Source organism: Silene latifolia, chromosome 8, assembly GCF_048544455.1.
Source record: "Silene latifolia isolate original U9 population chromosome 8, ASM4854445v1, whole genome shotgun sequence".
NCBI classification, from domain to species: Eukaryota; Viridiplantae; Streptophyta; class Magnoliopsida; order Caryophyllales; family Caryophyllaceae; genus Silene; species Silene latifolia.
In genome coordinates, this window is record NC_133533.1 from 5,169,476 (window position 1) to 5,194,586 (window position 25,111).

The 25,111-nt window shown below is 41.9% G+C and overlaps 2 protein-coding genes across 8 annotated transcripts; both read right to left on the minus strand.

Annotated features, from left to right (window-relative positions):
• Positions 1–12,294: 12,294 nt before the first annotated feature.
• LOC141596120 (protein NUCLEAR FUSION DEFECTIVE 6, mitochondrial-like) lies at positions 12,295–15,226 on the minus strand. The gene is made up of 3 exons (XM_074416166.1): positions 15,034–15,226; positions 13,570–13,691; positions 12,295–12,523 (listed from the first exon to the last, which is right to left on the minus strand). Exons 1-3 carry the CDS (start codon positions 15,183–15,185, stop codon positions 12,504–12,506), a joined length of 294 nt encoding a protein of 97 aa, XP_074272267.1. The 5' UTR covers positions 15,186–15,226; the 3' UTR covers positions 12,295–12,503.
• An 879-nt stretch (positions 15,227–16,105) lies between these two features.
• LOC141596118 (protein NUCLEAR FUSION DEFECTIVE 6, mitochondrial-like) lies at positions 16,106–23,097 on the minus strand. 7 transcript variants are annotated; one of them, XM_074416163.1, is made up of 4 exons: positions 22,884–23,097; positions 20,062–20,183; positions 16,689–16,729; positions 16,106–16,380 (listed from the first exon to the last, which is right to left on the minus strand). In XM_074416163.1, exons 1-3 carry the CDS (start codon positions 23,033–23,035, stop codon positions 16,716–16,718), a joined length of 288 nt encoding a protein of 95 aa, XP_074272264.1. In that variant the 5' UTR covers positions 23,036–23,097; the 3' UTR covers positions 16,106–16,380; positions 16,689–16,715. The 7 variants fall into 7 exon arrangements, 6 of the variants coding, with proteins under 6 accessions (XP_074272264.1, XP_074272266.1, XP_074272265.1 ...); XR_012522389.1 differs by lacking the exons at positions 16,106–16,380; positions 16,689–16,729 and adding exons at positions 17,114–17,469; positions 17,858–17,916; XM_074416165.1 differs by lacking the exon at positions 16,689–16,729 and having other exon boundaries at positions 16,358–16,380.
• Between the last annotated feature and the right edge of the window lie 2,014 nt (positions 23,098–25,111).

Below are 25,111 nucleotides of genomic sequence, written 5' to 3' on the forward strand. Positions count from 1 at the left end.
GTGATGCTCGACGCGAATGCAAGAAAAGAATGCCCTCGAAAGAGGAAAACGATTTAACAAATTGATTAATTAGATTGATTGAGTGTAGTGGTCAAATTGGTCGGTCATGCAAACGGAGAGGCTGGTACCCGGAAGGATCCGAGCTTACGTGGTCGAAGGTTCAAGCACGTAGGCGCCAATTAGTAAGAACAAAGTCTAGAATGCAAAGGGAGAAGAGAAGGGCGGACACTCGCGTGAGAAATATGAGGAACGAAAGCTCCTATTTATACTAATCACGCGGAGGAATTATGGTAAGAGTTGGATACGGAAGGAAAGATCCGGAAACAACCGACTTAGGTTAAACACGGAAACTTGGACAAAAAGAAAGCCCTGGGAAAGAGGCGCAGCAGGCACTGCGTCCCTTGGAAGAGGCGCAGCACCTGCTGCGTCCTTTCCCGGGTAGGCTCCTCTGCGCGTAGAAAACGCGTTTGACAGCCTGTCGTATTTTAGGCATAACTTTCTCTACAAGACTCGTATTAAGGTGATTTCGGTGGCGTTGGAAAGCTAAAAGAAAGATCTAGAACTTTCTGTGAAATAGGCCTGACCCAAAAAAGTCGTTATCACCTCGTAAAATGGGCCTAAAGCTCGGGTTGTCATTTTAACTAAATGAAATGCACATTTTGTAATGTAAACTTTATGTTTAGCCTAAAGAAGTGACATTGGACTCAAAATGAGATATAATCTCAACATTTTATGACATCCTAACCTTAGGTAGACAAGCACATTGCCTTGACTCGGGATTTGACGGTTATAAGAAATGAAGACGGTTTTTGACCCAGACTCCAAATGTACTCTAATTACTGCCAAAACGACCGTATCGGCGCGTAGATGACAACTATGAGGTAGACATTAATGTTTGAGCAATCACTTGACGATAATCTTACGAACTGTCACAAATCGTTCCGCGTACCAAACATGCGGCCCAATCATCACCGGGTGGTTTGCGAGGGGTGCAGAAACGAGGTGTCTACACGAGGCAGCTAGAATGCGTATCTCAACTGTGTTTAACGTCTTTTTCTTGAACATGTTAGCATGTTGGTCGCTTCCTCTTTCACTCTCGGTCTAGCCGAGGCGTCGGAATTGCGCTTCCCAACCGCCGTTGTGAACATGTTAGCGTATCGACCGTTGTGTCCTCTGCCGGGCCTTCGGTTGGCCGAGGCGACTAGAGGTTCTGCGCGACAAGCGTATGTTAGCGTATCGACCGTTGTGTCCCCCGCCAGGCCTTCGGTTGGCCGAGGCGACTAGAGGTTACGGCGCGACAACGTATGTTAGCGTATCGACCGTTGTGTCCCCTGCCAGGCCTTCGGTTGGCCGAGGCGGCTAGAGGTTACGGCGCGACAGCGTATGTTAGCGTATCGACCGTTGTGTCCCCTGCCAGGCCTTCGGTTGGCCGAGGCGACTAGAGGTTACGGCGCGACAGCGTATGTTAGCGTATCGACCGTTGTGTCCCCTACCAGGCCTTCGGTTGGCCGAGGCGACTAGAGGTTACGGCGCGACAGCGTATGTTAGCGTATCGACCGTTGTGTCCCCTGCCAGGCCTTCGGTTGGCCGAGGCGGCTAGAGGTTACGGCGCGACAGCGTTCGTATCTGTCAACTTTGATGGACTATGGGGGGGGGGGGGAAATGAACACTTTGATGGAAAACTTGGACGATTCTTCATTAGATATAAGCATGCGTCGGGGTGCCCACAGTTGTATTGGGCACCTCCGCCGCTTATACAAAGTATTTCCTGAGATTGTCAGTGTTCCAATGGCTCATCAAAGGCACACTCTCCATGTCTGTCAGCCGGTATGTACCCGGCCTCATTTCTTCAACCACTTTGTAGGTACCTTCCCAGTTAGCCGTCAGTTTACCATGAATGTTCCATTTGTTGGTGGCGGCTGACTTTCTTAGGACTAGATCTCCTACTTTTAGGTCCCTTTTGTGGACTCTTCGGTTGTATGCTCTTCTCATTCGGTTTTAGTATACTGCCAAGTTGAGGCGCGCTGTATCTCGGCTTTCCTCGACCAGGTCTAGGGAGGCTCTTAGACCTTCCTCATTTTCAACCGGGGTAAAGGTGGCCGTTCTGAATGTCGGCACCGTTGCCTCAATCGCGGGATCGCTTCGGATCCGTAGACTAAGTGGAATGGGCGTACCCCGTTGCTTCTTTCTCCGTGGTCCGGAGGGACCACAGGACGCCGGGTAGTTCATCGGCCCATCTTCCCTTTCGGTCTTCAACTGTCTTCTTTAAACCGTTGAGGATTGTTTTATTGGCTGCCTCCGCCTGTCCGTTGCTCTGTGGGTGGCAGACGGAGGAGTATGCAAATTTGATACCAAGTTCTTCCAACCAGATCATTATTGTGTTACTCTAAAACTCTCTGTCGTGGTCAAATACCATGACTTGGGGTAACCCAAAACGAGTTATGACATTTTCCCAGATTACCTTTCTTACGGCCGCCGTCGTCTTCGCTGGTACTGCTACAGCTTCAACCCATTTGGTGAAGTAGACAACGGCGACAATCAAATACTTTATTCCTCCGGATGCCGTTGGAAATGGCCCTAGTAGATCCATCCCCCATTGTGCAAAAGGAAGGAGACTAAGTACCGGCTGCAGGTCTCTGGAAGATGCATATATCACCGGAGCATGCATTTGACAGTTGTTGCACTTTTTGGTTTTGGCTCTGGAGTCCGCAAGAATGGTGGGCCAGAAGTAGCCGGCTCGGAGAGCTTTGTGGGCCAGTGTTCTTGCCCCCATGTGATGGCCGCAGATGCCTTCGTGAATTTCTGTCAGAATTAGCTCCGCGTCGGCTGGGCCGACACATTTCAAGAGTGGCCTTATTACGGACCTCCTTTATAATTCTCCTTCAAATACCAAGTACCTTGCTGCGATTCTCTTTATCTTCTGCGAGAGACTGCGGTCCTCCGGTAATTCATTTGTCAATTTGTATTTCATTATCGGAGTCATCCACGTCGTCTCGGTCTCTATGTTACCCACCATGCCGACGGCCTCAGTAATGCTCTTGGCATTCCGATGTCCACCAAGACGGTTGGCCGGGACGTTCTTGATAGTTGAAGCGCGGCTTTGAGAGAGCGTCGGCTCGGTTGTTCTCAGACCTGGGAATGCATTGTATCTGAAAAGATTTTAATTTAGAAGTGTCAGATTTTACCCTTTCCAGGTATCTTACCATCCCGTCGTCTCGAGTCTCGTACTCTCCTCTGATTTGATTAGCCACTAAAAGTGAATCTGTTTTCAAAATGATGTGCTCCGCCCCGGCAGCCCTAGCTAGCTCGACTCCGGTTATCACCGCCTCGTATTCGGATTCGTTGTTCGAGGCCGAGAAGGTAAATTTCAAGGCATACTCAAACTCGTCCCCGTTTGGGCCGATGATAAGGATGCGGCTCGAGTTGTTCGCCGTGGAGGACCCGTCGGTGTATACTTCCTATACCCCGGGGTGTGATTCTTCTTGGTAAGTGCACTCGGCAAGGAAGTCTGCAAGTGCCTGCCCCTTTATCGAGGGCCTCGGCTTGTATTGAATGCCGAAGCCGGATAGCTCTACTGCCCATTTGATGAGCCTGCCGGATTGCTCAAATTTTTCCAGTGCTTTCTCCAATGGCTGGTCGGTTAAGACCGTCACGGGATGTGCGTCGAAGTAAGGTTTCAGTTTCCTTACGGCAATGACGACAGCAAAGGCTGCTTTTTCAATCAGCGGGTAATTTCTTTCGGCGGGCAACAACGTATGGCTAACAAAGTAGATTGGGTGTTGTTGTTTGTCTTCTTCCCTGATGATCACGGCACTGACCGTGGCCGAGGTAACTGCTATGTACAGGTATAGCGTCTCCCCAAAGATCGGCCGGACGGGGTTGGGAGAGTCCGAAGATGAGCTTTCGGTTGCTTGAAAGGCGTGTTTGCATTCCTCCCCAGTGAAGTCCTTATTCCCCTTCAACACTTTGAAGAATGGGGTGCTCTTGTCGGCTGACCGAGAGATGAAACGGGCTAGAGCCGCCATCCTCCCGGTCAGCATCATAACCTCTTTTCGATTCCTTGGCTCCGGCAGGTCTAGGATTGCTCGGACTTTGTCCGGATTGGCATCAATTCCCGGCGCCGCGCCGACAAGGCACGCGAGGAACTTACCCGCCGGACACCGAAGTTGCATTTCATTGGGTTGAGCTTCATCTTGTATTTCCTTAGTGAACAAAATGTCTCGTGTAAATCGGCTAAGTGCTCATTTGTCGGACTTGCTTTTTACAATAGCATCGTCGACGTAAGCCTCAATGTTTCGCCCTTTTTGATTTTGGAACACTTTGTCCACCGGTCTTGTGTAAGTTGCACCGGCGTTCTTCAAACCAAACGGCATCATTTTGTACATGTATGTGCCGTTAGCGGTGATGAATGCGCATTTAGGCATGTCTTCCTCGGCCATGAACACCGATGATACCCGAGAAGGCGTCCAAGAGCTCAAGATAGTGTAGCTGCCGTCGCGTCGATTAAACTATCTATTCGAGGCAAGGGATAACAATCTTTGGGGCATGCTTTATTAAGATTGGTAAAATCTACACACATCCTCCATGCCCCCGATGATTTCCTCACCATTACAACATTAGCTAACCACTCAGGATAGGTACAAGGCATGATAAAGCCCACCGCTAGTAATTTATCTACCTCGGCTTTGATGGCATCATCCTTCTCGGCTGAGGAGTTCCTCATCCTTTGCTTGACAGGGCGAGCGGTGGGGAGTACGTTCAGCTTGTGAACAATTACCTCCCGGCTCACGCCTGGCATCTCGGCCGCTGAGTAGGCGAAGACGTCTTTGTTCTTCCTCAGCAGGTCTAGGAGGGCGGCCCTGAATTTTGGCTCCAGGTTAACACCGATAGTTACGGTGCGGCCTGGGTCAATTTCCACCTCCTCGGTCTCTGCTCCTTCGACCATGCCGACGGAGGTATCCATGCGTTCGCCCTCCTGTTGCAAGGATGGGCTCTTCCCCTTCTCTGATTTCTTTGCCACTTTGAAGGATTGCATGTTGCACCCTCTGGCGGACACTTGGACATTGACCACTTCGTCCTTTTCGTTCTTTGAGACGAGCTTATGCGCTTCCCCCGGTCCGAGACATACATCAATGTCGGGCCGGATGGACATTCTTCGCATCGGCCTCGCTCGAGTGACTCGGCCTATGAGAACGTTGTAGGCGGACGAGCCGTCAATGACCACGAACTCGGACATAACGTTCTTGGCCGCACTTCCCTCGCCGAACCTCACCGGCAGCCTGATTGACCCGAGGGGTACCTGTGTCGGCGCCGAAAAGTCGTACAACGGGTTGGTGCGGGGCTCAAGTCTTCAACCTTCGGACCGAGGTTGAGAAAGCATTCTCGTACATAATGTTTGTGTAGGCGCCGTGTCAATCGGGCACCTCTTCACCAGGTGGTTGGCTATGTCCAAGTGGACTACGAGTGGGTCATTTGTGAGAGGGGCGATGACTCCCTCGTAGTCCTTCTTCCCAATAGTTATATCGGGGATGTTGGAAGCGGGAGCCGCTGTGTTGGGCACAAAGTTGATGGCCTGATACAGCTCGTTCAGGTGTCGTTTATGCCCATGAGCGGACCCACCATTCTCGTTGCCCCCGATAACAACATGGATCACTCCTATCCGTTCAAAGACAGATTTCTTGTTTGAACCGCCGGCGTCAGTCTTTTGGCCTTTGGCAACATATTTGCCGAGGCTCCCCTTTCGGATCAGCTCTTCGATGGCATTCTTCAGATGCCGGCAGTTGTCAGTTAAGTGACCGGTGAGGCCGTGGTACTCACAGTACTGGCTCGTGTCACCGTCACTTCTGGGCCTGGGGGCCTTTCCCACTTCTGACCTTCGTTTTTGCTCAGGGCGAAGACCTCGGCGGCCGATACGGCCAGGGGGGTGCGATCATTGTACCGCTTTTGGTAGTTCGGTCCCGAACTTCCCCCGGCACCCGCCGAGTTCTGTTTCCTGGCAGACTTGTCAGAACGTGACCTATTATTGTCACGGCGTCTTTCATCCGGGTTGTCCTCCCGGTGGCTCTTCTTCTCTGAGTGCCCAGCCTCGCTGTGGCCTACCCAGGTCTTGTGATAGTCTTCCACCTTGATGGCCTGGTCGGCCATCTTCCTAGCGGCGTCTAAGCCCAGGCCTCCGTACTTGATGAGCTCGTTTTTTTAAGTCTCCCCTTGGGAGGCCTTTCATCAACGCGAAGGCCGCCAGTTCGGGGTTCAGCTCTCGAATCTGCTGAACCTTGGCGTCGAACCTCTTCACATAGCTTCGTAGAGACTCGCCCCCCTCTTGTCTGACAGTCAGGAGATCCGATGTCTCCACGGCCCTCCTCTTATTGCAAGAGTACTGGGCTAAAAAGGCGTCCCTTAGGTCGGCGTAAAGATATACCGAGCCGTCGGGCAGCCCCTTGTACCAACTCTGAGCCATCCCATGCAAGGTCGTTGGGAAGACTCGGCACCAGACTTCATCGGGTTGTTCCCACACCGACATGTACGACTCAAAGGCCTCGGCATGGTCGGTGGGGTCGCTATCCCCTTTGTATGTGAACGCCGGCAACTTTAGCTTGGTTGGCACGGTGGTTTCAAGGACGTAGGCACTGAGGGGCTGTCTGACCACGTGTCGAACGACACGCGGCGATCGGCTCCTCGCATTCCTAGTCCGGCTCCTCTCCCCGTGGCGGGAAGGACTTCTTCTCCGACTCTGGTGAGTCGGGCTTCTTCTCTGACTCCGGTGACTCGGACTCCTTCTCCGACTCTGGCGAGTCGGACTTCTTTCACTCCTCTGGGGCATGCCTCGTCGGTGCTGCGGCGACGCCGTCCTCCCGCGAGTGCGGGAAGGACTCAGGTCTACCACTAGCACTCTGGGCTCCCCCGGCGTCTTGACAGGCCGCTTCCTCCAAAGGTGCTCGTTCAAGTCTCTTGGAGTCACATTCGGGCCCTGGTCTCTGACGGGTTCGCCGCTCTTGTCGGTGTGACAAAGTGTGAGCGGCGTACTACCATTAGGTCCAGGGAGTAGCTTCGGTTTTTCTTTGCATCAACCACATGTCCCATGATGGTGATCCGGTTGAAGCGCGGCGTATATGGTATTATTGGCATCCCGTATTCGGTTGAATTACCCGTAGGTGGAGGGGCGCAACTCCAGAATTGTGGACGGTATCATCTTGGTAGAATTCGGTTTCGTCAGTCACGAATACCTCTTGTTGTTTTGACATCTTCTTAGCTTTTTGGGTGGGTTTTTGTTTTGTGTTTTTGTTTGGGAATGAATGTGACTAGCTTCTAGTGTCTTTCCCCACAAACGGCGCTAGACCTGTCAGTCGGGTCGGGCGGGTCGGGTCATAAACAGGAACATCAACATCGCGCAAAGTTTACCTCTTAAGATGATAACTATTCAATTCAAAATTTTATAATAACCCGGTGATATTTTAGCCTTCTGAAACCAGTGCAAACTACTAATACTCCTAGCTAACTATAATAGCATAGATGAAGATTTTTTTGTTTTCTTAAAAAAAAAGGCAATCAAACTATACATACAAAAGAATAAAGATAAAAAAATAAGAAAAAGTCTTACCAATGAATAAAGTGGTCAAAGGAAAACTGGTTTACTATCGATGGGAAGTAAATAACCTTCTTTAACCTTTGTTATTGCTACATCCTCCATGATTACAACTGCGGAAGAAGAAAACATACATTAGTATTAGTGCACTAAACGTACAAAATTGTTACGAAAAATAAATTGTGCATTATAAACTCCTACTATTATTTATATACTAAGGCATGTAATCAATGAATTTATATCTAGGGTAAATTGATAACTTATACCTTGAATAGTGTCATTTTTTAAATTTTATACCTAAGATAACTTTTCTTTAAAACTTATACCTAACAACTTAATTTCTTCCAAACTTAATACCAAGTTCGACTTCCGGCGAGAAAAATAACCAAATTCCGACCAAATTCAATTTTTAATCACAAAGTTTGTTAATGTTTGTCAATTTTGCCCCTAGTTAACTTTAATTGATACTAATATCACCATATCACCTTACCATCACCCCCAACAACATCATCACTGCCCACGACATTACCACCGTACACCATCACCAACCAATACCACCTTCTTCTAACACCACCACCAACAACACTGCCGAATATGCACTATTACCACCTAGCACCACCATTAACATCGCCCAACACAATCACCAACACAACCCAACTTATGAATCTGAACCACCGCGCAACACTGCCACCGCCCCAAGAACTGCCAAACACCAACACCACCGCAAGCACTTCCCAACATCTCCAATTTTGACCCATCATTTACAAACCAACTACGAAACCGACCACCACAAACCTGGACTGTATTGACGCCAAGGGAAAAAGGGACTAATGAGGATGAATTTGATGAGCTCAGGTCGTTGGCGGAGGTGCGGGGGAGCTTGGTATTTGGCAAAGCAAAATGACGATGTTGGTGACGGATGAATGGGTAAGTGGTGACGCAAAGCTCTAAATGGGAATGGATTCTGGATTGGTGACGAAGGGTGGAGAGAAGGAGCCGGTGATGGGGTGGCAAAGAGGCCGCCGGTGATGGTGCAAATGTGGTGCTGGTGGTGAGTGTTAATGGGTTGTGTGATAAATGGTGGTGGTTTTTGAACGATGAGAAATAGGTGTTGATGTGTTAAAGAGTAAGGGCAAAATGGTCAGTTTATCATTATTTTTGTCGGAAGTGCAACTTGGTATTAAGTTTGGAAGTAATTAAGATGTTAGATATAAGTTTTAAAGAAAAATTATCTTAGGTATAAAATTTGAAAAATGACATTATACAAGGTATAAGTTATCAGTTTACCCTTATATTTATATACATATGAACCACTACAAAGTTGTTTGCACCCCATTAAAACTCTTATTTTTATTATTGTTTATTATAAGATACATATTTACGTGAGAATTTGTAGTATAATAAGAAACCAAAACTATGCATACGGGATATGGCTACAACTAATCTTCTAGAAGTGGTAGAGTATGGCTTGGGATCAATTCGTTGTATCATTGATAATATTTTTTAATACATCATCTAGTTTATCTTCTTATTTTTTTTTTTTTAGTAAGAAGGAAGAATGAATAAAATCCTAGAGACCTACAGCGAGTAGTGTCCCAGAAAGTTCACAAGAAGCAGAAAAACAATAAAAGCGAATATAAAAACAATGTCCTTTCCAACGCGAAAACTTGTGTACTAAGAGACCCTCCTTTGCATAGTCCTTTTCTTCTTCCATGATCTTAATGTTTCCAATTGTTTAACCATTCCGCTAAAATGTAAGGTAAAGTGCCCTTCCATGATTAGCATCCCAACCCAACTCTCATAAGCAGTTTATCCATTGTAAACGGCCAATAAGATATCTTGATCTCGAAAAAATCTTCCAAACCATACGATACAAGTTACGGGTCATTCCCTTCGAAGTCATCGCATTCCATTCAGATCATATCCCTTGTGTTTACCCTTTCCCATAATGTTACCATAAAAGTATTACATACATTGGTGGTGCAAGCCCTTTCCAAATCCGTCTAAATAGACCAAAGCTAAGAATGCATCCTATATAAGATTCAGTCAGAAAACTTGAAAATCAGTAAGGCTTACCTCTGCTATCGCCTATCAACCCCCTCAATAGTGCTTACGTCTGCTATCACCCCCCCCCCCCCTCCTCTTCCAATCCATGCCATACACCAATATCTTCTTATTTAATATTTACTTCAGTATTTCACAAAAGTTGGAGACTCTATAATCGCTCGAAAAAAGCTTCCTTTAATAATATAGATAGATATAGATTGGGTCAGTCTTATGGTATAAGACGGTCGGAGAGTTGCTGTACAAAGAAAAGGAAAGGAAAGCAACTGGGCTGGGCCGGCTGTTTGTTGTTGTGAACTTTGGTTACGTGGTAACTTGTTTTGAAGTATATAAATAAATTTAAGAGAAGAATATAACAAAATTAGAGGTGCTGCAGTAGCACTCCGGCCAATCTTTACTGATCAAAGATCCAGGTTCAAATCCTGGCTGCAGCAATTTTTTTTTTTTAATCCTACTTTTTTTTGGCCACATTATTTTACCTCCATGCATCATGTTCAAAATTCAATTGTGCATTTGTGCAGATTCCATCTACATTTTACACAGACATTGTTTCTTCACAAATAGGATTATACATCCAGTTGTACCATAAGCATGGTACAACCAAGTATAAGAATCCGAGCTTACGTGTATTATTTCTGAGCTAATTTAAATTTCATGTTTTTAATGTGTAAATGAATGAACTCAATACTTTCTAATAAAGCTCATATTTTTTAATATAAAGCTCAGATACTTTGACACAAAGCTCAGGTTCTACATCGTACAACATATACAACTGGTTGTATAGTCCATGAATTGTTGCAGTTAAAAGATCCTACAACCAGTTGTATGCTCTAGAATTCGAGCTATATAATAAAGTTTTCGAGTTTTGTTTTAAAGAAGTCGAGCTATACAATAAAATTTCTGAATTCACTCACTTAAACATAAAAAAAATTAACTTTAAGAAAGCTCAATAAAATTACACATAAGCTCGATAAGATATAACTTGGTTGTATGATGCTATTGTACCACTGGAGGTATAATGTTATTTGTGGAATTGTTGTTTCTTCCATTAGAATATTGTGAGACGATTTACATCGGTTTCTTACACACCTACTCAACAAGAAGATCATATTATAAAAAAAAAAACAGAACAACCCTACAAGTGAATCCCATTATCAAGATTACTTGTAAACATTAGTTCCAATTTGTAATGAAAGTACTCATCAGTAATTTATGGTAGACTACTTTTCATAACTTTTTATGTGTATATTAAAACCGATCTTTTTAATACGGACGTAACCCTCCTATTTAGTACCTTTTATAGTTAGTAATCGGTTCCAATGAACCAATTTGTATCGCATATATGCATATTTTATACTTCTTATAACTTGTAGTCGATACTTGTACTTTCAATAACATGTTACAAAACCGTCTTGCACACTAATATTCACATGACATAATGTGTCATTGCAAATTGCAATGCACCAAACAAACCTCCAATATGAAAAGTTTATAAGAACAACTTTATTTTGGGAATATTAAATTTACAATATTTTGTCATGTCACCAAGTTGTGCAAGAGGTAGTTGTAAAGACAATTGAATGCCTTACAAGTCATATAAACATCAATTGGTCTCCCTTGTGACGGGTCACCATTTGTGACGGATATCTTGTGAGTTAAAATGGTAACAAAATGGGTTAGTGGAGAAAGGGGACCACATGAATAGTGTTGCAGAGAGAGAAAAAGTGGTACTTTGTGAGGTAAAATGGTATCCGTCACTCCAAAGTGACGGATAGTATTGGTCACAAATGAGATTTTGTGTATGAACATAGCCTATAATTATGGTTAGAAACACTCTTTCAACACAAAATCTCATTTGTGACGGCACATATACGTCACTCTGGAGTGACGGATACCATTTTACCTCAGAAAGTACCCACTTTTTCTCTCTCTGCAACACTATTCATGTGATCCCCTTTCTCCACTAACCCATTTTGTTACCATTTTAACTTACAAAATATCCGCCACAAATGGTGACCCGACACAAGGGAGACCAATTGCTCTTTCAACTTGATACTCCCTCCCAGTCGTCATAATGTTCCCCTTTGATAATGGCACGATACTTAAGGAAAAGTATTAAAATAGGAGTAAAAGAGTTGTGTGGGGTTGGTGATAGGAGAGATGGATGAATTATTAGTAGTTAAATAAAGAATTGTGGGGCCAAAACATAAAGGAAAGTAATAAAATAGGAGTAAAAGAGTTATGTGGGGTTTGGTGATAGGAGAGAGAAATGAATAAAATAAGAGTAAAAGTTTCTAAAAATAGAAAGGGGAACATTACTTGAATAATCCGTTTTGGGAAAGAGGGAACATTATAGTGACTGAGAGGGAGTATTATACTATTGTTGGTGATGACATGTTTTAGATTTGAGTGCTTGCACGGATTCTAAAGCAATGTGCAACACTTTATACTTTACCCTTCATACAAATTAATTTGGTCTTTTTTAAGACGGACATATCCGTCGTAAGTATAAAACAAGACAAATAGTACCCTATATTCCTATATAGGTGGATGAGAGTTGAGACAAGACTTGGCCATTTCCCAGGCATTCTGGTTTTTTGCCTCATCTATCTATTTGACATGTATTTTTTAAGACGGATTTGTCTGTCTTGAACAAGAATTTGTGTTACCTGTAATACATATATAAAGCAAGTTGTTTACAACGTCTATAAATAACCTCAATCTAGTGAGTAGAAAATAAGCCAAACTTGCACAACCTTGGCTTCTCAAAGTTCCCACATGAACACTTCTTGTGCTTCTATCCATGTTGGAGCTTGATACGAGACGATTTTGGGAGCTTTGAAGCTGTCCTGTGACCCTAGAAATCCTTGGCTAGTCCTGTCATGCAGCACATCAACAAAACATTAGAGGTGATCGATCATAGGAGGAGTTTCGAGTGTATAATTATCAACTCAAATCCGGCTCAAGCAGACTAATGTAGGCCTTTTCTGAGATTTTTAGGCCATGTTTGGATAAAACCTCATCTATCTTTTTTTTTTCCCGCATGTATCTGTCAGTATTATGCATGAAATTGCTTCATAATATACGATAACTCGAAAGCTGTCTATTTATCGTTCAAGAATCCGGAATATTATTGTTTACATAATTACAAACTTAAATGAGTATAACTTCATTTCAGGAATGCTACGTACTCAAAGTCATTTATAAGAAACAAATAGCATTTAGTAACATGCTGCCTTACTAAATCGAAGATGTCTCAACCTAGTTGTTAAGACGAACTAAATACGTAATGTAGACGATTGGTCACAAGTGCGAATCCCCGCCTCTTTAGCTCCCTTCACAGAAAAATAAAACATGTTACCCTACTACTTCCAATTATCATTGGCTAATTGCATATTTGATACTCCCTCTGTCCTGGTCATTTGTTGTCCTTTGGTTTTCGCACAAAGACCAAGGAAAAGGGAGGTGGCCAATTACTAAATGACAAGTGGAATAAATTGAGTGTGAATGATCAAATTACTCATTAAATTCATTCTTAAAATAGAAAGAACAACGAATGACTGAGACACCCCAAAATGGAAAGGAACAACAAATGACCGGGACAGAGGGACTATCTTTTATCAATTACAATAGGAGACGATATATATTGTACTAGATATAACTGCCAATCGACTATGAAATAGAGGTTCACGTCATGATATATCGTTGCAGATTTCGATTAGATGGTCGAAAACACATTAAGAATAACATTACATTCATATCTCAAGTAGTACAACCATACAATACATGAATCATCTGATTTGTTCTACACTAAAAAAAACAAGTTACATCTAACTTTATACATATACGCACATAAAATGAAGAGGGGAACTAACACACTCATTAACAAAAGAAAAAATAAGCAAAATTGACGAAGAATTTACCTTCAAAAGTCCAACTGTAATGTTGAGGAGAGACGGAAAGCATCGACGTAAGCAATGCAGAGGCCGTTGCAGTGTGATATGGCATCAATGATTCAACACAGCAGCTCAGCTCCACTGGTGACCTTTTGTTATTTAACACAAAAGGTACATATCAACAACAAAAACCACATCATTGCTCATATGGACAACAAAACGTGTGTGAACGTTATTAATGCAGAGGCACAAACGAGTAATGCCCTCCAGCCACTCACCGTTAGATGCAAAAATCTCATTCAACAGGGTTCTTGGAATGTTAAAAGTGGAACACATGTACCGGATGAAGCTAATAAGGCTAGCTACTCTCTAGTAAATTAAGGAGTAACAGAAGACAACGCCTACATCAACATTACTTTTCCGTCAGCTGAGCTACGTTCCATTCTTAGAGATGACTTAGTAGGGGTGGCTACACCCCGTTTAATTTCTAGTTAACTATTTTCCGCAGGTTAATCTACAAGTTTGATCCCCAAAAAACAACAAAAACCACATTAATTCCTTACAAAATTCTTTCTATCTAGGTTTTCTGTATTATAATGACAAAATTGAGTACTCATAAATAACAAATAAAAAACTCGGATTCCCGAAAATTCAACCTGAATATCTTAATCTCAAAATCATCAATCATCCCACATAAAAAAGCCACATTTATACTCCCTTAAGTTCACATATAACTCCCATTTTCATGTTTATGCAACAAATTACGACGAACGAGTTGAAATACCAATAATCTTAAGTTTGCTTGAGTTGCATGAGTCATGACAAACTACTTCTTAGACTCTTCGTCTCAATCATTTGTATTTTAATCAAAGGAAAACAATTACTCCCTTTGTTCCGGTCATTTGTTTACCTTTGGTTTTGGCACAAACACCAAGGAGGGAGGAGAGCCAATTAATGGATGACTACTGGACCAAATTGAGTGTGGAGGATCAAATTGCCCGTCAAAGGCGTTCCTCAAATAGAAAGGCAAACAATTGATCGAGACACCAAAATGGAATAGGTAAATAAATGACCGGAACGGAGGAAATAACAGAAGCACTAGAATCAGACACAGCCACACAGGTCTATGACGGAATCAAGATTTCTAATTACAGCTTGCGAAAATTTGCGGGAAATTACAGTGCTCCTTCCGTTCTAATCATTTATTTACTTTTAGAATATAGTAATTAAAGGTAAATAAATGATCAGGACGGAGTGAGTAATAAATTAGGGTGAACCGAAAAAATCAAAAATCCAAACCAAATTTTTTAAATATTTCACTATCTAGGGGCAAGCGTCCCTGCTAACCCTTCCTAATTCCGCCACTGCCAATCGTAATTCGATACCGAGTTATTTAATCGTCTACGTATCGATTACGGAACGTATTTATGAATCAAATGTGTAATGCGTTACATAATTCATGATTGGAAATAATGGAATAAAATTAGGTACCTGAAAATACGAGGAGAAGATATAGGGCTTTGCTTCGGAAGGCTAAACGGGTTGGATTTTGGTTTGGATGCGGCGGCGAACCTAGGTGCGGAGGTTCGGACGGCGGAGGAGGAGGTTCGGAGGAGAGATCTAGCTGCTGCGAAAGTCGCCATTTTGTGTTGTGACTTGTGATGCAATGGAAAGTTGGAAACGGGTAAGGGTTTTAGATGGGGTTTTGGTAATTATGTTTTGGGTTAATGGGCCTTTGTATTGGTTGTTGAATAACCCGGCCCACACCCAAACTAATTTGACCTGAAACCTGAATTGACCCGTACTTATTCAACGCGATTTCAATGTTTATTATCGGAAACGGATTGTTATCTCCAAACTAGATTTGATTGACCCGTTTGCCAAAGTCAATTATGTGAACATTGTTATCAGAATTCCAAATTTACAATTTTACGTTTTAAATAAGTTTGATCGATCTCAATTCTACAATTTTATTCATAGTAGACTAGTAGTAGAATCCTACAGCTCTGTTTATTTGAAAATTCTAGAAATATGATCATAATACGATCATATGATTCGATTCTACCGGTCAAAGTCTAGTCACAAATTATTATATTATATTGTAGTAATGAACACAATATAAATCTAGTGTATTGAAGTAGTAATGAACATACTAATATCAACACTCGAAGTATCAACACTCGAAGTACTGGAGGTGTCTCTTAATATGTTGATAAATTTTACAGCTCAACATAATTTTAAGATGTATCATAGAACAATATATTATAAATAGTAAATGTATATCTTAAAGGCTTAAACAAGTCTATCACAATTATATTTAATAGAAAATAAAATTTAAATGACGAATATAGGTAGCATGGGCGATGTTGGGCACCAAACTTAGTATATTTATTTATATACTGAAATCATTTACTTTATCGTATAATAATATTTTTATCATAGTTATATATTTCAACACATTATTCAATTTTCTTTATTAATCTTTTATTCCAACTTTTTCAGAGCAAAATAAAATAATGAAAATTGCAAATAATCAATTAGATACCCGTTTCATTTTAAAAAATACTCATAACCTGCATGAATCGCACGGGGTTTAAACTAGTAGAATAACACTACTCACTCCTATTTACTAATTATCTTCCCTTTTCGCATAGGCACAGAAAATAAGGAAAACAATAAATGATGAATAAAGTAGTGAGAGTTGTTAACTTTTAAAAAAAAGAAAATAATAAAGAACGAATGAAACTTGAATTAGGGCTGGTCATCAAACTCGAACTGCGCTTTACGAAATTTGGCAACTTCTTTTCAATGCAACGCGATATTCACTTATTCACCAATCTGTACATTATTCGTTCACAACAAAGTCAGGCCTCCAAAATTGACGGTAACAACTAACACTTGTGACTTGTGAGCAACCGAGCAAGAAGAATTATTCGGATTGAATCGATAGCGACCACTGGTAGCTAAATCTACCGTGAAAAGCACAAAGCAGCGAATATGGCCAACAAAAGCACAAAGAAGCGGATATGGCCAAAAAAATCACGGCGTAAAAGCATTACACTACAACTAGACCTCAGAAGACATGGCCAGATTAGAAGTAAGTCGAAATGACTAGTAGTTGAAACTAACAACTTTATACCACTAACCCGAAAAGAGACGATACCCGCAAGTGATTACGGCCCACGACCTGAGTACATACCAACACATACTGAATCAAATTTGTACCAACACAATATTTTCTGCAGATATATGTTCTATAAATATCATGAATGAAATTCTCGGTTAAAATGAACCAGATGTAACTAAATCAGCTGCCTTACAAAGGCCAATTCACAATCGAAAAAAATGGCCAATGCCTCGTTAACCTCCCACAAATATCATCCATCTACAATAAAAGAAGACAACACTTAACTTACATGGTTCAAAGAGAATTATTTCGAAAGTGAAATTAACATCTATTGCTAACGCCGGCTACTCAAATCAGTTTGACAAGAAAGACTTCCGAGCAAGCCAAAGGAGATGATCATGGCCCTAAAAAGAGGAAAGCCCGAGTCATTCTAAGACAAAAGGATATTCTCAAAAATTTGATGAATAATCAAACAAAGTGCAGGTGAAAATTCTAACTCTCACAGTACAGTTTGCCTAGGTAGCAGAGTAAGTTATTATTGCAGCAAGATACAAGATTCAACAATATCCTAATTCCTATGTAAGGGATGAGGATCAAATAAGCGCAAGGAACGACAACAATTTCAGTATAATAAAGTAATAAAGATCTGAGTTCTCAATCTATAAAAACGCCGGGATCCATTGTAACCTCCTATTGTTCCTATCCTCCTCTTCTCCCGAAACTATTGAAATCCTAACTTATACAGACATTTCCATTGAAATTTCCTAATGGAAATGTCTGTCAGTTATCACGGCCTGCAGCTGCCAAAAAAAAAAGTTGTCATGGCCTGCTAACATAAGAATAATTAGGAGATTCATGAAAGAGCATGCACTCATATTCATCAGGACATGTGTTATGTTATATTCCGACTCAGCCAAGAGTGCCCGAGGGTCAAACAAGGGTATAACCTAACATGACATGTCTCAGAATGTGTTGAAATAATTGTCACGAGCTTATGAGAATTGACTATCTAACATCACAAAAGTGCAGACAATATCTGGCAGCATTGTAACAAGCGATATTATTCCTAGTGTGAGATAAAAAATGAATACAGACCTATCATCCTAAGATTCAAAGCCTTAAAGGTATGATATCCACTAATCTAGCATCAGAAATCATATCTCAGCGAAACCTTAGATAGAATATTACACCCACTAATGCAGCATCGTGATTAAATCTCACTGACACGAACGTTCACCCTCACGGATCTGCAAATCAACAAGAATGTCGCTCAACCATCTCATTTTCACTAACTGAAGCCACATACTAATGCATAAACTGGGCATTTCTTGCAAGCAGGGCAAATACCACAAATTTCATTGGCATATAAAGTCATTGCAAATACCACACACTTCATTGGCATACAAAGTCATTCTTATATAGAGTTCGAGGATATGGCCGATCTGGTCCGCGATTTCCGGCGAACCAGGCCGCGAACTAACCCAATTCCAGTTCGGCCGAACCAGTTCGTGGTTCGTGCCACCGAATCCTGAACCTGGTAACCTAGGCTTAAACATTTAGCTTTGCTCAACCATTTGACATTCAACATACATCGTCATTGCAATCTGAATGCATTTGACGTATTAGGATGTCTCTAAAATCATAATGCATAGAAATACTAATCAGTAATCATGTAACTGCTGGTGAATGGCCAGTAGATCAGGCCAAATGTACTTTATTTTCGACTTACAAAACACTGATCTAAAAAAAGCAAATTCTAATAACACAACCATTTATCTCTTAAGGGATGAAGAGCAGCATCTTTAGTAAACTCAAATCTGAGCAAAGTTTGACTAATTAAGAAGTTTGCAGTAATATAATCAAGTCATAAAGTTTTGTAAATACAAAACATGACTCAACTACTTAATATCTCAGTACAGCAACAAGACTCGCAAATTTCAACAGAAGTGCTATCAGGGTTTATCTCATCTTTGGTAGCTTGCTCTTCATTTAATCCGGGTCTTTCCCTACAAGAGTGAAAGAGGGACGTTTCTTTTAGAGATACAGGGGATGACACAAGGTAACCTAAAGGAGCAATAACTTGAAAACAGAAGGAAAAACTACATAATTCAAACCTAAATGAAGGACTTAATTAATTAACCTTCTGAGTTTTTTTTTGATAGAAAATACTTACTGGAAAAAGAGCCCCTTTCTAAAACACAAGAGACACATACATATGACGCGGCGAGTGTCTACTTACTATTATTAGATGTCAAATACTAGGATGCGGTGCGTAGTGGTTTTTTTTTTATAATTTATAATCATCTCATTCCTAACTTGTGATTATGTTCTAACTCAGTGGCAACAAATTTGATAAAATCATGCAAAGAAAGTAACGGGGAGGAAAGAAAAAAAAAAGATTCAAGTACTCAACCATAAACCTGAAACTACGGCCGTGACAGGGAAAAAAAAATAGTTTGCATGTGTCTAAGGAAAGCACGCCTCAAAATCATTTACACCGGATTCTCTAATTATGATTCAAAACCTCTGTGTAACGTCATGATCCAACCATTAATTTTCATTATGAACCACAACTCCTCAGAATTACTCGAACGCTAGTTCTGAAGCTGTAAAAAGTTGGAAGAAAAGACTACTTGACTATTTTATCACAGAGCCAACTATCCTTTAGTAGTACAAAAATATTCGAACATTCACAAAAGCATTAGCCTGGGATTGGCTCAAAATTCCAATATTGATTGCTCATAACAAGAAAAGAATTTGGAAAACTAAAGAATGAACTATAATTAGATCACAAAAAATGGTATTGGGTCCCAGTTCACATGGCAGGAAGACGGGAGTAAAAAAGTGATACACTCACGAAATCTTAATCAAGATATAAGACGAGTCAATTAACTAACCAGCTATCTAGAACTCTATATCTAAGGGATATGCTTTCTAAGAGGTCGAACAAGGCACGTTTGATGCCTATGGTCAATGGCTTAAGGTTTAGGCGTGGGGCGCACTTGACTAAAACAGAGTGACGGGAGAGAAACAGTTAGAGGCAAATGCATTTACATGGATAAAGGCTAGACGGTGTATCACTTGCAAAGCGTTCATGTTCCAGAGGAGGACATACTCATATAGTCATGTGCAATACTGTCATGATTTGAGCACTTTATCTCAATCACCTCATAGATTGTTTGCCACATCGTACATAACACGCACATCTAAAGCCTATCATGTTACTCCTAATCTCTTATACCACTTAGTTCTACATAATCTTTTTTAAAACACAAATCAGTATATTACTGCAGCAAAATCCAACGTTATACACATACGTACATAATATGAAGAGGGGAACTAACACACTCATTAACAAAATAAAAAAAATACGCAAAAGTGACAGAATTTACCTTCAAGAGTCCAACCGAAGTGTTGAGGAGAGACAGAAAGCATCGACGTAAGCAATGCAGAGGCCGTTGCAGTGTGATACGGCATCAACGATTCAACACAGCAGCTCAGCTCCACTGGTGACCTTTTTTTAACAGAAAAAACATACACATCAACAACAAAAACCACATTAATTCCTTACAAATTCATTAACATTCTTTCTATCTAGGTTATCTGTACACATAAAAAAAACTCGGAATCCGAAAGTTCAGCCTGAAAATCTTAATCTCAAGATCATCAACAATCATCCCACATAAAAAAGCCACATTTATACTCCCTCAGATTCACACATCACTTCCAATTTCATGTTTATGCAACAAATTACAACGTAACCAATACTTATGTTTACTTAAGGTTCACGGCAAAATAAAAAAAACACTAGTATCACACTGGTCAATCCAATGGCGCAACCAATATTTCTAATTACCGTTGCGAAACTTTTGAGGGGACAGACTAGTACCCTCTCAGGGCGGCCCAATGGTATTTGGAGGCCTTGTTCTAAAGTTTATTGAGAGGCCCCGAATAATATGGCTGTAAAAAAAACGTGTTATTTTATTATTACCGACCATTGAATTTTATCAATTGCATACTTAGTTAAAACTTTATTGTATACCGAGTATTATTTTCATTGTAACTTTCATTTACAAAAGATATACTCTCTATGTTTTAAAATGATAACTAAATACTTCCTCCATTCAACTCCACTCTACCACTTTCCATTTTCTATACTATTCACAAGTGAACATTCAGTTTCAATTTTCTCTCGATACATAAGTGAAAATATATTCATGTGGGATCTTGTTTGATTCGTCTTTACGATTACATTAAAAATATTTTTAACTTTTATAATTTTTGCAAATACGTAGCTAACAATATTTACCGCGTAAAACACGTGTTGACAAACCTGAAAAAGTAAAGTGGTAGAGTGGAGTTGAATGGAGGAAGTATTGTATTAATAGTAGACTAATAAAAGGGCAGCCCGGTGCACGATGGCGTCCCCGCTAGGCGAGGGTCCGGGGAAGGGTCCCACCACAAGGGTGTAATTGGGGCAAGCCTTCCCTTGCCATTTTGGCAAGAGGCCGCTCCAAGGACTTGAACCCGTGACCTCACGGTCACAAAGCAACACCTTAACCAGTGCGCCAAGGCTCCCCTTCAATAGTAGACTAATGTACAAATTATATAAAATTTACTTAAACTCATGTATATCAAATCTTTGGTGGTCGTACTTCAATAGTACATTACAAGCTTTGCTGAACATATTGGTCTATAGGGATCGACTCACAACATGCTTAGTTTTGAGTTTTTTTTTATTTGTTTTTTTAGCAACAAATTTTGAGAATTTTAAACATAACAAAAGCAAGTCCATTGAAAATTTAATCCAAAAAAATGTCTTGAAAGGGTTTCGAACACGACAACACGTACTGTCCATCCACGCTTGAAAAGATACAACGATCTACTACCATTACGCCACTGCCCTGTCTTGGTACAATTAACAGTCTTAAACAATTTTGAGTCCCCTTATCCTTTGGGCCCCGGTTCCACTAACGGAACCACCGAACTGAACGCCCTATGGGCCACCCCTGTACTCTCTTCCGCCCCAATCATTTATCACCTTTTTTATTCTTTGTGAGAAGTAATCATTCGTTTCTCTTTTGTATTGTTTGTTGTTGGAGAAATTGATATAGGGTAGTAGTGATAATGATCGTAAACTTGGATATCAACCGAATCACGAAGAGCACGCTTTCATTAAGAGTATTTCGACCCTATTTTATGCCTTGGGTTACACGAAATCCCTTGTAGGATAAGACGGTTGAGGCTCTCTTCATCTAGGCAAAGATAAAGAGACTACTTAGGGTATGTTTGGATTGAGAGATTTGGAGGGAAAAGAAAGGGAGGGAGGGAGTGTAGGAGATTCAAAATCCCTTGTGGGGAGGGGGGAGGGGGGGATTTGGAGGGATCCATTTCCCTCCTCAAAAGTAAATCAAAATCTATCCACAATAGGCAACATTTAGAGGGAAATTGTATCCAAACACCCACTTTCCATTCGCCCTCCCCTCCCCTCCCTTTCCCTATACTTTTGATATCCAAACACACCCTTAATAAAGTTTTATTAATTTTGCTTTGCATTACCAAATCTGAAATTTATGTGTTAGAATGAAGTATTCTAACTCTTCCTTATATATACACAGTATGTATGTAATACAAGATTGTTAATAGGATAAGCATGTTTGTTTCTTATGTTTCAAACAAACACCCACACATGTAACCACCAACCGAAAGGAATATGCTAAGTGTTTCAATTCTCGACCCAAGGGTCTAACTCCGATAGGGAACGTAATATACAACGTAAACACTTATTAAACGGTCTTAACACACAACCTCATCCATATAACACATGAACTCGATAACCCGATTATATGAGTGTGCACTCCGCACCCCCTAACTCACATTATATCAATCACAAGCTCATACCCATTTCGGTTTGAAAACCCGAATACACTTAAATGACTTGTGATCAAAATCATCAAAGGTAAACAAATAATCAGGGAAGTAATACAATAGGGTGAACTACATAAAATCAAAAACCTAACCAATTTATTTAAATATTTCACTAATTAGAGGGGCGACCGTCCCGGCTAACCCTTCCCAAATCCGCCACTGCCAATCGTAATCCGATACCGAGTAAATTAATCGTCTACGTATCGATTACGGAACGTATTTATGAATCAAATGTGTAATGCATTACATAATTCATGATTGGAATGAACGGAATAAAATTAGGTACCTGAAAATACGAGGAGAAGAGATAGGGCTTTGCTTCGGAAGGTTGAAAGGGTTGGATTTTGGTTTGGGAGCGGCAGCGAACTTAGGTGCGGAGGTTCGGACGGCGGAGGAGGAGGTTCGGAGGAGGGATCTAGCTGCTGCGAAAGTCGTCATTTTGTGAGATCGGATGCAATGAAAAAAGTGAAAGGGTTTTGGATGGGGTTTTAGCCTCAATAGTGTTTGTTTATGGGCTTTTTGTATGCTGGTATGGGCCTATCAAGAACTTCTTCTATGGGGCCGTCATAAGATATGACTACGCGATAGGAGAGAATCAAAGCAAACTAATCATTAGATTATATTTGTATTTTAATTTTATTTTAATAACTCGATATATTATGAGTAATACAGACACATTTAAATAAGTAATTTATCAATATAAAATATTAGGTTATCAAAATAAAAAAAATTTATACTAATTTATTAATTAATTTTATTGGGCTTTTTATAAGAGAACTTGTCTTACACATAAAGTGGTCTTATATAACTGATGGAGCATATTCTGCACCCGCTGACCGAGTCAACATATTGAGCAAGGTCAAAGATATCCAAATCAAGTCAACGACTTAGGGGAGAACGACCTAGCCGACGCCATTGCCTACTGTCACTGGGTCCCCCGGCAAGCAACCACCGGGGCACATATCCGCGTACTCACATCCAAGACCCTGGTAGGCCGCCATGGGTCCGTCGGCCGAGGGTAGAACGGTCTTTCCACTTGCTAGCCACTTGGCCACTTGGCCACTACGTGACAAAAGGTGAAAATTCTATAAATACTCCTCAACCCTCATTGAGGAAAGGATCCACAATTTAACCTAAGAATCACTATTCACCTGGTAATATCTTCCTTATCTCTCTACAATACACGTTTAGTCAAGTAACACATACTTAGCCCTTTAAGTTTACTGACTTGAGCGTCGGAGTGAGTACGCTCGGCAAAAGGCGAGCCCTCAGTTTGTTCATCATTTCAGGAGAGATCAAAGGAGGATTCAAGCAAAGACGTCATTCTACAAGCTACGAGTGGTAACAAATATCTGCTCTGGAATTACACCCGGAACAATTGGCGCCGTCTGTGGGGAAAGATACTAAAAGTTAATCAAATCCCTTAAAAACACAAAACAAAAACCCACCCAAAAAGCTAAGAAGATGTCAAAACAACCAGAGGTAACAGTGACCCCGAACAACTTGTCGGGGGCAGTGCAAGGAGCGGAGCATACTAGGACGCCGGCGGAGCCCATACTGCCAGTGGCCGACCAAAGTCCTTCCCCCACTCGCGGGAGGACAGCGTCGCCGCGGCAACGAGGCCATCCCCGGAGGACAGCGCCAAAACCTCGATCACCTCGGCTAATTAAGACCGAGGGCGACGGGGGAACGAGCCGATATGCCTAGATATTTGCAACGGCAGACAGCGCCAAAACCTCGATCACCTCGGCTAATTAAGACCGAGGGCGACGGGGAAACGAGCCGATATGCCTAGATATTTGCAACGGCAGACAGGCGCAAAACCTCGATCACCTCGGCTAATTAAGACCGAGGGCGACGGGGAAACGAGCCGATATGCCTAGATATTTGCAACGGCGAGACAGCGCCAAAACCTCGATCACCTCGGCTAATTAAGACCGAGGGCGACGGGGGAACGAGCCGATATGCCTAGATATTTGCAACGGCAGACAGCGCCAAAACCTCGATCACCTCGGCTAATTAAGACCGAGGGCGACGGGGGAACGAGCCGATATGCCTAGATATTTGCAACGGCAGACAGCGCCAAAACCTCGATCACCTCGGCTAATTAAGACCGAGGGCGAGGGGAACGAGCCGATATGCCTAGATATTTGCAACGGCGAGACGGCGCCAAAACCTCGATCACCTCGGCTAATTAAGACCGAGGGCGACGGGGGAACGAGCCGATATGCCTAGATATTTGCAACGGCAGACAGCGCCAAAACCTCGATCACCTCGGCTAATTAAGACCGAGGGCGACGGGGGAACGAGCCGATATGCCTAGATATTTACAACGGTAGACAGCGCCAAAACCTCGATCACCTCGGCTAATTAAGACCGAGGGCGACGGGGGAACGAGCCGATATGCCTAGATATTTACAACAAGCGGATAACGTAAACTCGGTTTGCCGGCCAAAGCCGGGAAGAGACGAGGGAAACGCGACTTGCTCTCGGCAAATTAAGACCTTGAGACGC